Source organism: Ambystoma mexicanum, chromosome 6p (genome assembly GCF_040938575.1).
Source record: "Ambystoma mexicanum isolate Mex_15411 chromosome 6p, UKY_AmexF1_1, whole genome shotgun sequence".
NCBI classification, from domain to species: Eukaryota; Metazoa; Chordata; class Amphibia; order Caudata; family Ambystomatidae; genus Ambystoma; species Ambystoma mexicanum.
Genome location: NC_090935.1, coordinates 908,809,454 through 908,822,466, shown reverse-complemented (window position 1 = coordinate 908,822,466; position 13,013 = coordinate 908,809,454). Strand labels below are relative to the sequence as shown.

The following is a 13,013-nucleotide window of genomic DNA, read 5'->3' as shown; positions in this document are numbered from 1 at the left end:
CCTGACCAAATAATGTGTTGCTACTACAGATGTAAGACAGTTCTTATTCCAGGAGGAGTGAGAGTTTATGACTTTTTCAAGACACTTTATTGAAAGAACTGAACTTTGTGAATTTGAATACAAGAATTTAAGAACTATATTGGAACTTTGTGTTAAACCCGATTTCCTTGTTTTTCCTTTGAACTGTGGAGAACATTCTTATTTGGATCTGGGGAAGGGAAGTTCACCCAGTCCATGACCAGAGACTATGATCATATTGTGAATTAGATCATATGTTAAAAATTGTTGTTGAATTGAATTGCTATACATTTCCTTTTTGCTTTTCTTGTTATACAAGTCTCAAGGTTAGACATCCCTTGCTTAGAGTGGTCCCTTTAGTTTATTTTAGACAGGGAAATCCTCATCAGACGAGGGATAGTGAGGTGTTTATCCATCCTGTTTATTGAATAAAATGGCTAAAGTTGAAAACTCTTTACAAAGTTGTCCACCTCACATTTCTGACCTCTCACAACTATAAAACCTAAAATTATCTGGTAATGTGTTTTTCACCAAATATATCTTGGCCATGTCACCTAGCTAACCAGGACGGTGAACTGAGACAGATCAATTAGGAAACTCTTAGATATACAAGTGCTTCCAAAGGATATCCTTTCAATATAATCCTCTAAATGTACAATGCTAAAGTAGCAGTTGCTGCCTCATATTATGCAACTATATGGGGATATGTTGAAACTGACTTGTTAGATAAAAACAAACATTTTTCTGGTGGCTTTTTTGACTCCTAACTATGTCGTCGAACAACCTTCCAGCCGTCACCTTTTGGTTTTGCTTTAGTCACCCTGAGTGGGATGGGTATACCCAGACATCGGTCCAGAGCCTGCTGGGTCTACAGCCCAAGCTACACCTAACCGATGACACCCAAGTTGGCCGAAACATGTCTGGAGGTGCTTGTGGTGTCGTACAGAAGGGATGTGACCTAGTAGTTCGGGCTGGACTGCTCCTTTCGGGGTGGGACCAAGCCGGGTTTGCATATGGTCTTTCTAATAGCTTGGCAGGCTGGAAAACGATGGTTTGGAGGGTTGCCCAGAGCTATGTCTGATGAATCTGATGATCTCATCACTCCTTTCCCAGAGGTAGCCTCTCCTCATGTGGTCAGGGGACGGTAGCCGCTAATTGACCCTGACCCTGGTGGTGGCTATGTGAGGGAGGATCACATGGGGGGAGGCGACCCTCAGGGGAGGGCTAGTGGCATCATCACATGAGACATGGTATTCCCCTCTTTCCTTTTAGGGATATGCTCTCTGTTCCCCATGCCTTTTGGCAAATTGTAATAACATACTACCACCCCCCTTTATGGGTAATAATAAAACCTCTAAATGTAGTCAATGGAAAGTATCAAGAAATACTGCAAAGAGGAAGAGGACTGGAAGAAGGTGGATCACTCTTATGAACCCGAGTGAGTAGTCTAGCTTTTGGACGTATCTAATTGGTGCAAAGCAATTTCTCCTCCCAACACAGGAGTTCAAGAGTAATGCTGCTGAGAGCCGCACAGAGAGCACTCTGGGAAGCTGTTTCGGGGAGAACGGAACTGATGACTGGAGAGGCCTTATACCTCCTAGCCGTGACCGGAGGTCGACAAGAGGCGTGTGGTCTGCTGCAGCAGCGGGTGCAAAGAAAACTGTGTTCCGGCCCATAAAAAGTGCACAGGAACGCTGAAGTTGTGGCGGAGAGTGGGCAGATACATGAAGCCGGAACAGGGTCTTGATGCTGGCGATACCAGCCGGAGAGACTAGCAGACACCAGACCACTGTTGGGATGTGCTGCCGACAGGATGCCAAGCTACGAGAGCTGGTAAGCGCCCCGAAGGAAACTGGGGAAAGCGGCAGAGAAGAAACTGCATAATTGGACAGCCCACGGCTGAAAGGTGGGGACGCCAGGAAGGTACATGGGAAATCCAAAAGGTGATTCCTTGTTGGAGAGGGGCCCGAGAAACCCCTTCCCATATGCATGAACAATCTTCATAGTCCTTGTACTGGGGAGACTGGAAAAGCAAAGCAAAAAGATAATACAACTGTGAGAGGGCAGAGAGGAGCCAGGGAAAGCCAAATAACCCTTTGGTTCCAATGGACATTGAGTAAGGAAGTCCTGGCAGGAGAGTATACCAGGCATGGTGAAAAGATGAAACCAGAGTGGAACAGGTAATCCTCATTGGAATCAATGTTGTATTTATTGTCACAGTACTTTGCCATAAAGTAATTAGGGGACGACTCATGCCCCCTTATGCTAAATGTGAAAGAGAGGAGTATACCGGGTGTTTTGCGAGTTTGCGCCTTGCACCCAAGTTGTGTTATTTTAGGAAGGGGAATCATAAGGAAGACTCATACCTTAAGAATTTAATTGCATTAAATGCCGAATCCTGGGAAGGGAGTAGTTTCCCCTGGAGTGAGTTGCAACACAAGAGGAGGGGGTAATCCTCTTGAGCTATAAAGAACTTTATTTCTTTGAACCTTTTGTTTTGATGAAGTAAGTCCTGGGGGAGGGAGTCATTCCCTTTGGAACTGTAAACATTGATTATTGGAACCTTCTTGTTGGAGTTATACCTTTTTGTTGAACTTGAACATTTGTGCACCTTTTTTAACAAAAGGCAATGCCCCTTTTCACCTTAGAGTTAGTTTTAGAATGTGAGGGCTAGGATAGGAGTTCGGACACTGGACATTTTTGCTTTGGACACCTTGACACTGGGCGGACTCTTAGTTTTGGTTGAGGTAGTGAAATACATCCTATATTAGGAACAGTGAGGAATTTTCCAACCCCTTTATTGTTTCAATAAAAGTTTGTAACAACCATTATGAGTTCTGTGTCCATGTCTCATTCCTGGTTCTTCACATATGCTAGTGGTTATGGTTTATTCAAAAGCTTCCAGCCATCACCTTTTGGTTTAGTTATATAACCTTGACCTGGAGCTCAGGGCCCTCTTTATATTGGATCAACTCGTACGTTGTAGAAATGCAGGCAGCTCTATGGCAGAACCCTCTCACTGTGCTAACTCTTATAACTGTCGAGGTTTTATCTGCCTCAGGCGTGTGGAAAATGTCAAAACTAATTTATGAACTCTGTACCTGGACAGTTGGTTTAATGAGGCTGCATCACTGCCAGCATCTGTGAGAAACTAAAAAACGACATGTTGCAACATCTAAAAGTAGTAAGGGTGGCGGAACAGGACCATAAATCACGAGTGAGGGTTTACTGCCCATGTGTTTCCCCTTATGTCCCCTATGGGCGACCTGCACTATGTATCCACAATGCCAGGCATTGGACCTTGTTGCCACACTTAAGGTCGGGCGTCCTCCTTCTTCCTGCTTACATGGTGCCTTGGACTTTAAGCACGTGCCAGATTTTCTTTGTGCATGTAAAACTGGCTCTTGGAGTGGGGAATGCATTTTATGATTTTGTATCCACCGTGCCAAAAAGCAAGAGCTCATTCTCTAACCCCTGTGTTAGGGCCTGGGGGTTCAGACGGTATCACCATGCATTTCTTCTTCCAGATGTTGCAATCTGTTGGGGTGTTGGCAATTAAAAAAAATATATATATATGAAAAAAAACAGTACATGCATTATACAGTTTAAACCATAGCAATACAACCAATGGTAAAAGAAAAACCTAACGGGAGCTCTGGAACAATAAGGTATGCTGTTTAATGCTGGAACTAAAACGACATTAACATAGTCTTAAAGCATAATTGAGACCAATATACATTGCCAGCAGGGGTGGACTAGGAAATCATTTTCAAAGTAGTCCCATATTACACATTTTCAGCATTCCCAACCCTTTTCCTGTGGGAACATTTGGAAATATGTTACCACACAAGAGGCCCAGGGCGCAGAGGCCTACCGTGAAATCTCCAGAGTTCCTTATAGGCCAGTCCACCCCCTGATTGCCACTTGCATATCCGGAGAAGTGACCCAATGAAATTACCCTCTCTGCATAAAAGGAAATGCATGATAACAAAGAAAAGGACATCCACTGCTGCGGAATTGTTAAAGGATGTTCCTCCTTATTAATATATGAGATGAGAGGTTCCCAGAGAGAGATGTCTTTGGTGCAATTATCGGCGGTGATCGTGGCAGTAATTTTCTCCACGGCATATACTCGCCAAAGTTTAACCCACCACATATATAGCATGGGCTATTGCAAAGTGTGCACCTGTCAGCAAATGGTTGGCCTGTTGGCAGTTTTTAATGTAAGTAATCCACTGCATATTCAAGCATGCTGGATCATCAATATATCAAAAGACCCTCCCCGTTTATTTGAATAAACCTGTATAACAAATGCATACATACAGATTACTATACTGGAATTAATTACTACATTTTAACTCATATGAGTGAGAGGAATGATGACCTATTTATTAATGTTAAACAATGTAAATCTTAGTAATGTATCTTTACTAGAAAAAAACAAAGGATCAGTTGTCCTGCTTTAGAATTTTAGACTTATATTATTTGTTACAATAATAGGTTTGCCACTTTTGAAGCATTTTAAAGCACCAAAATAAAGCCGATTTGATTAAGTAATTTTCAGGTCACTACACCAACTGAAATGTAACATCGCTAACTTTTACTCTGCACAATGTGTTATATGATCCTGAATGTTAGAAATAATGTTAAAAGTGCACATAGCCCTACTATACAGTGTTAATTTGTGAACTCTCCCTCTGGTGTGCGTGCGTGTGTGTGTGTGTGTGTGTACCCATTGGGTGCAAGACTTTCAAATAATACTGTGAAAGTTATATACATATATATTTTGTGCTCTTTTTTTTTTCTTCAGAAAAGGTGCAAACAGATATTTAACAGTTAGGAAAAAAGATGGCTCAGAGATGTCCCATGCGATGATGACTTGCATCTTGACCCACAATACCAAACATGCTATCAGGAGCTTGATTCAAAGATTCCCTGTCACTAATAAGGAGCGCACAGAACTTATGCCCAAAACAGAGCGAGGAAATGTGTTTGCTGTTGAAGCGGGTACGTTTTTACAAATTGCTGATTGCTATGCTGCATTGATCTCTAAGGGAATACATTTGAATGTGATCACTCAATCAAATTAACACTTTTCTGGCAGAAGCCATTTGCAAATGGACTTGTGAGCATTTTTGTTGTTTTTCCACTATCTCATTACCACCATTCTTATCTCCATTGATTGTTCTATGTAATGCTGCCATTGATGTCTTGCGCATGCTCTTTGTAATTTTATGTCATTGTATGTGACTAATGTTATCATCAGTACGTAGTGCTGGCCAATTTGTTAAGCTGCTTGGGTTGCTTGTGTCGGTCTTACCAAGAATAGTTTCGCCAACCCTATTGTGGTAGGGTTCTAAGAATATTTGTGTCAGGACTGCATTGTTTGCAACAGGTGGGGGGGCGGGTGACTGTAACGCCTTACCAGTCAGATTAAGCCAATATACAAGAAAACTAATCTCCCCACATGCTTACTCACCATGAATGTTTGAAACAATTATGATACATATGTTGTACTTACCAATAAATGATTCAGGTATAAAGTAGTAGACAAACTGGGTCAAAGGCAGCAACATTCGAAAATAGACATTGCTGCAACCGTTAGAAACTCGAAGAACAAGCCCAGAGAAAGCCATTTGATTGACAAAACATAAATGCATGTGCGCCATAGGTTATTTTTGGCTTTGCACATTAACTCTATGTAACTTATAAGGAATGTCACACAAGTCACATACTTGAATGTATGTTTACATGGGATATGATGCAATATTCCAAGTCCAATAAAAATTAAACCATACATTGACAACGCACAATCAAAGGTGTAATTCTTTTAGATATTAAAAGACAGTGAGCGCACAATTGTCTGGAGATAATTCTTTTTGCAATTAGTTAAGCTACATTTACTCCTTCATTTCACCATTTTTTATATTATCACAGCTGTACAGCAGCGCACACCTTTTTTAAAAATGTTTTCTTTTGAAAAATATGTTGACATATTCACTAAAGATGGTGGCATGCTGTAGCTGTATAAAGGTACACATTTTATCAGTTACAGTTATTGCATGTTGTGAGGGGTCAGTAATGCGAGGCGGATAACTTCTTGTGTTTTTATCCAAATTAAACATTTTATTAAAGGTAAAAAGTGCAAATTAATCCACACTAGACCTACGAGATTCCCACCTAGTCTATGGTTTAAGCGGGTTACTGCTAGCATCAACAAAACTGGCCCTCACACTTAACAATATAAAAGTAAAACATAAAGAATATACATAAGAGAATAACCAACAACCGAAGATTTGAATGACCTTCACCTGTCCACGGGGACAGCCCTTCCCCAGGATTGCTCAAAGTCGATTTCTCCCAAATGTTCAACAAGAAAATGAAGTCTTGAACCAGTTCTTGTAAATTCCAAATTAAATAAAAGTTCACCAAATAAAAATCCACCAGTAACAGTTCTGCAGCTTTCTGTTGAAAGGTTCCCATTCCTATTCCAGCCAAGAAAACAGTACAAATGGTAATTCTGGATAACCTCATTCCAGGATTGGTTTGCCACAGTTCAAAGAATAAAAAAACAACTTCTGCTTCAACAACTTCCTTTGTGTTTCTGACCTCTGCAGTGTCTTTGGTATAATTGTCAGGATGCTTCTGCTTTCCACTTTACAACCCCATTCTAGTACTGTTACCATGGGAACAGGCTCCTTTGTTCCACAGTATGCCACTACTTCATCCAGCTTTAGGGTAAGATGCACTGACAGTACTATACACAACCACATCTCTGGTAGTTCTACTTCATCTTGAATGGTTAGGGGATTTAAAGACAAGACTCTTCGACTTCCACAGGCTATAAGAAAAAGGCAGCCTCTTTGCCTCTTCTGTCTGTCTTATTGTCACCAATATAACATCCCTCTGCTTTCGGAAGGCTCCTCTTTCAACTTCAACAGTCTCAACATTACAGATTGTTGACTTAATTTTCTTACAAGCACTCATTTCCTTTCCCCAACTTCATTCAGACATTCATGGTTCCAGTAGCTATGCTGAAGCTGTACTGACACACTTCCAGCTTTGGATAACAATGGCACACATGTATCAGAGGACACAGGACCTTCAACAACTTAACCTCAGAATGTGGGTGAATAGATCTCAACAGGGCTGGTTTCACCATAGAAAGGATTTGCCTTCTGGCTTGGGAAATGTGTGTTCTTCTCGTCAGTTCAACAACTTCTATATTTATAGAAGACTTGGGATGTTACAAGAATCAGTCTTAAAAATAGAAACAGTGATAACCCACAGGTCGACGAGGGATAATATCCGCAGAGCATTAGACCTAATAGAGATTGCTAATCAGGAAGCACAACAACTCGCTCTGCTGGCCCTAGATGCAAGCAAGGCCTTCGATAAAGTGGACTGGACTTACCTTCGCCTCACACTAGAGGCCTTCAGTTTTGGCCCGACTTTCCAGAAAATGGTCCTGGCTAATTACCAATTCCCTAGCACACGGTTGAGTCAATGGCCTCCTGTCTGATCCGATCCCCCTCGCGTGTGGAACGAGACAAGGATGCCCCTTGTCTCCCTTACTCTTTGCCTTGACCATGGAGCCCCTGGCCCAACGCATATGACGACAGCCCCGAATCAAGAGCCCTCAGATAGGCCCCACCCAGCATAAGATTGCTCTTTACGCCGATGATGTGCTGCTCACCATCACTAACATTAAGGCTTCTATGAAGGCGGCCCTGTCTGAAATTAAAAGTTTCGGGAGGGTATCGGGTTTCACCATCAATTTTGGAAAGTCAGTGGCCTTGGGGGTGGGCCTAAGCCCAGGCGAAAAAGAAGCTCTAGAAGCGCAAAGCCCACTCCAATGGAGCACCACCTCCATTCCATACCTGGGGGTCCGGATCCCCGCCCACCCAGCAAAGGTATATCAGATGAACTTTCCCCCCCTCTTCGAGGAACTAGAAATGCACCTCACCCGATGGCAGCCGCAAGAGATCACCCTTTTGGGTCGCATTACGGCATGCAATATGAACCTTCTCCCACAGTTCCTCTACGCTTGCTCCTCCCTACCCACCTCAATTCCCCCCCCCCCTGCAGCGGCTACAAAGGAAAATTATTGATTTTATCTGGAGGGGCAAGAAAACGCACATCCCCGGAAAACCATGATGTGCAATGTGAAACTAGGAGGATTCGGGATCCCGGACCTCCGCAAATACCAGATTGCAGCACAGCTGGCTCACTTCCAAGCATGGGGCATCGCCTCAGGGCGCCCGAAATGGGTGGAGATCGAACAGTCCTGGCTCTCCCTCCCCGTCCGCTTTCTCCCGTTCGTTCCCTCCACCCTGCGCCGCTCTTGGCCAAGCTTGCTGACCTCTACCAAACAATCAATCAGGGCCTGGGACTGGGCCCGCGGACACAAAGGTATCCCAGGGGCCCTGAGTACTTTCTCCCCCATCTTTCTCAACCCAGCCTTCTCCCCAGGCTCCCATCTGGCGAACTTTGGAAATTGGGTGGCAGGTCTCGAATCGCTGGGGCAGCTCTTTGAAGGAAATGCCCCCGGCACCTTCGAGCAATGCAAAGTAGCTTTTCAACTCACAGAATCAGATAGGTTCTCCTACTCCCAACTGAGACATTGGTGCTCCCATCCCCAGACCCGAGCTGCAGCTACACGAGCCCCCGCCCCCTTAGAGCTCAAAGTGCAAGACCTGCCGGCCCGAGGGAAGATCTCGGTCCTTTATAAACTATTGCCCCTTTCCGCAGTAGACCCTCTTACATGGCTCAATGGGAGGCAAACTTGGGTCACGCCATAGAGTACCAAACCTGGATAGACATCTGGTCAAGAACACGCACAGCCTCCCCTTGTATCACCAACCGGGAATGTACCCACAAACTGCTTCTACGCTGGTACTCCACCCCCGCCCCCCTTCGCCTTCATCACTTCCAGTAAGCGCTGGATCCGCATTGCTGCCGCCTTTGCGGCCTCTCAGGATCCTTTCTCCACATGTGGTGGACATGCCCCAAGGTAAAGGAGTTCTGGTCCCAATGCCTCACCACAATAAAGGATATTACTCAAATTACTATACCACTGGTCCCCGAGCATGTCCTCTTGGGGATCCCGATTCCATGCTCCTACCTGAGAAAAGGAAGGAAAACGGCACTGATCACCCAACTCTTACTGGCGGCCAAAATCACTGTGGCGCCCACCTGGAAGTCCATAGATGGCCCTCTGATGACCCTTTGGTGGGTGAAAATTTGGGACATTCTAATTGCTGAAAAGGTCACGGAAACCAAAGCAGGGTCCCTTCATCGGTTTGCAAACATTTTGGCCTGCTACTAGACTATGACCAGACTTATCCAGCCCTGACCTATAAGCCACGCTTGATTGCGAGAGCCCTTCACGTAACCAGAGAATTCTTGTCGCTGGACTCGGCCAAAAAAAATTGGGTAATAAGCGCAATCCGGGGATAATGAGGGCGGAATAGAGGACTTGTCAATTTGCATGCATTCTGGGGTTGGCAAGCAACTGTTAATGTATATGTTCTCCTGTATGCTGATTAATAAATAAACCAATAAAAAAAAATTAGAAACAGTTTTAGGTACACACAATCAAACTTTGAGGAGGATCTTTAACACAGACTTATACTCTGGATCCGGTTGGAATCACAGTTGTTCACATGCAACCTCTCTTTGATGGAATATACCTTGTAACACTTTGTGAAAATCAGCTTTAGGTTTCCAAGTGATTTGGAAAGTGTTCCCCTTCTTAATTGAGACACACGACCACTCCACTCCGGTAACGTTTAAACAGTTCAACAATGGAAAATGAAAACTTTCTTTTATATGCTAGCCCTCCGACTTGCATTAGAAGCGCGTGCAATACATTTTCATTGTTCATAGGATTCTTCACAGCATTGAACAACTTCTACTCAACCCTGTTTTTATGCAAGTTATTATAGAGCTGGTAACAGTTACCGGCAAGGTTTTTAAAGTGAGCCTGCCCACAGAGCTTCACTCACTGGCTCCAGGAACACTGTGCTTGCGTGCTGCTTCCACTTCTGACTTATTTTGCTTCTGCTACTATTCTAGGCACTCTTGGGACCAACACCCCTCGGCAGCTTAGCTGTCTTCTTTCCGGCCTTAACCACAGAGAGTCTCCTACTCTCCTCTGTTCCACGGCTTGGTTCTGTACACGGGCCTTGGGTGCAGCACGATCATGGCTCTGCAGTCACAGCCACTAGGCACACCTGGGAAGACTTTCAACCTCGGCACGTCTCTTTCAGTGCATCCACGACAAAGCAGGGTTTGTGAACACAGGACTTTCTCAGGACTTGCAGATGAAATCTGCTTTCCTCTTTCCCCGTTGTCCCTAAAGTGAACACACTTCCTCATGAACTGCCAGCCTCATGCTCTTCTCCTTCTGCTACAAGCCTTCCAGCTTCTGCTCCCACGCCATTCTATGGCCCTCCCCTCCTGCTGCAGCATTTTATGCTTCTTAGGTTGGGCAGTTGATTTCAGGTGCAGGCCATTATTGTTAATTGCCTGACCCTGGCAAAGACTGTTAGGTCTAATAGTCTGTCCTTCCTTTCTACATGCCTCTTCAGCCCTCTTCTTGGTCTCAGTCCCTATGGGATTCTGGGACATGTAGTTCACTTTAGTGAAATCAGGTTCTTCTACTTCTTTTATAGAATTAAGGGTAGATTTAATTCCCTTAGTATTTTCAAAAGAGGGGTTGTATGTTGTAACCTTATTAGCGGAAGAAGGTACCATTTCTGCCATTCTTTGTAGTATACCTTTGGTATTGAGGAGGATGTTTGGTTTTAGGGATAACAAAGATTTGTTCTTTTGCTGTAATAAGTTTGGATGTTACAACCTCAGGTTTTACCACCTTTGTTTTAACAGGAGGTTGAGAGATGTTAAAATGACAATAGGCCATAACCTCCTCTAGCATGGTGCTAAGAGTATCCCTTCTAGAGGAAGAATACTTTCTTATCCCACAGATTCTCCTCACTACCCTGGGCCCTGTCTCCACCCAGGTGATCCTCCTGCAGTAAACCACCCCCAAGATTGGGATCTGGAAGAGTCTGCCCTCTCCTAGCCATTCGGGAGGAGACTTTAGGCAGGGTTCTGGCGAGGGATCCGGAGGATTCTTCACAATGTACAGGACTTGAAATTAAGACTGGATACGAGGAACTGCAAACAACTCCTGGGTATCAAGCCGTAAACATTTGCCAAGAGCTACCAATGGGGAAGGAGGAGATGGTACATAGCATTACGCAATTCTAACTTCCACATACAATGCAAACCTATAATTGTATCCATTATTTATGACCCCTTATGCTTTAAATATTATATAGATGTGTCCTAATGTTTATATTGATTGTTCCAAATGCACAGAGTTCCAGTCACGTAGTTGTGTTTATTTAGAATTAGTTTTCTTGGGTGCCAAAAGTAGCTCCTGATAACTGTTGGATTTAAGATGACCAGGCTCGTCTTGGCTATAAGCAGGAGCTAAATAGCTCCCTGCTCCGCTCCATTTCAAACCCTGAATGTATCAACATACATGTGGATCCATTGATGCCCATCGCCCAGATGACGCACCAATTTTCCCCTATGGAACCTCTGGTTTTAGCTTTCTAAAGATAACATCCTTCCAGTGAACTAACATGCAAGGATATTGTACAGGCAGACACGTTGACACACACACAAAGGAAGTAGTTGAGCGGCATCTCTTACAATTACCTAGTCCATGGGATATTTAAAAAAGGGAAGGTCTGCCTACTGGGGATGCATTGATAATGAAGCATACAATCATGGACTACCAGGTGTTTTGTCTGAATTTGTTGCAGAAGGCCTGTGTAATTTCATCCAAGATGGCCACCGTTATGGATACTAATTTAGTTTTTGAGCTGTAACTGCTTTTAGGGTGGTTCTGTGAAAAATATGTAGGTTTTTTGTTAAACATTATCAAAGGAATAGAAAAGTTCAGAACAAAATTCATTATATATCTTTTGTCGTTTCCGAGATAGAGCCTCATAAATTATTGCTACTTCATCGCAAACCTTTTACTGCATGCTCACTAAATTTGAAATAATTTTCAACTCTCTTGTTGAAATATATTATTTATTAAAACTGCAATAGCTATTTACGTTTGCAGAGAGAAATTAAGGTTTTACAGGTCATCTTCCGAGTCTGAGTTCATGTTCATCATCTACAAAATCATGGTCATCACAGAGCTCTTCGTCGCCACCACACTTATGTTCTGTGCACCTTAGTGTCTTAGCTCAGCATTTGCAATGCACAACACACTGTTGTTTGACGCATTCACACCGTACAAGCTGTATGATTGAATGTGGTGCACATGGAAGCATACACATAGTAGGAGAATATTGATTTATATGCATTCTGCCACTCGAATTCTGATGGTTCTCGGAGATTTGGTTGTTAAGCGCATTGCCATTCTATTACCTGGTAAGAGTCCTTTAGATGTATGGTATTTGAGAAAATCTTGTTGGCAGCAGGTTTTCACTTTGCATCTCTTTTTTTGTGAACATCCACCAATGGAGTTGACCAATGTCTGAAATCTTTGTTCCTGGTGAGTAGACTATGCAAGTGAATCGCTCCATCAATCGTTCATCTTCCTTCTTAAATTCTTCTAAGCATCCAAGTCTTCCTAAAGCTTCAAGGATTTCTTTTTCTGAAGTCTTGAAAACTTTCCAGAAAAATAGTTTCCCTTTCTTCGTGAAGCACCCGGTAACATCACACGCTGAAAGAGCATGAAGGCCTAGTAATGCAGTACAATCATCGCATTACAGGTCTGGTCACATTGCTCACGTATGTCAGTCCCGTACAGGATTTGTCAACAACATTGATGTATTTCTCAATTAAGCCTTAGCCAGGAGCGTGCGAAACTCACGGTTGCATTGTTACGTACACTTCCTCACACTCTAACTCACGTCGGCTCCCTCAGCCATTCTCGATTGTTTGGTGGCTGCTGGTCTTTCCAT

At 43.5% G+C, this 13,013-nt stretch overlaps 1 protein-coding gene across 4 annotated transcripts in view; it reads left to right on the top strand.

The window, feature by feature from the left end:
• The window catches only part of YTHDC2 (YTH N6-methyladenosine RNA binding protein C2), a 2,707,399-nt gene that overhangs the window by 322,441 nt on the left and 2,371,945 nt on the right, over positions 1–13,013 (top strand). For all 4 annotated transcript variants that reach the window (XM_069625524.1, XM_069625523.1, XM_069625522.1 and 1 more), the window contains exon 4: positions 4,829–5,025. In XM_069625524.1, the coding sequence (XP_069481625.1) occupies positions 4,829–5,025 (197 nt within the window). The remainder of the gene's footprint in view (positions 1–4,828; positions 5,026–13,013) is intronic.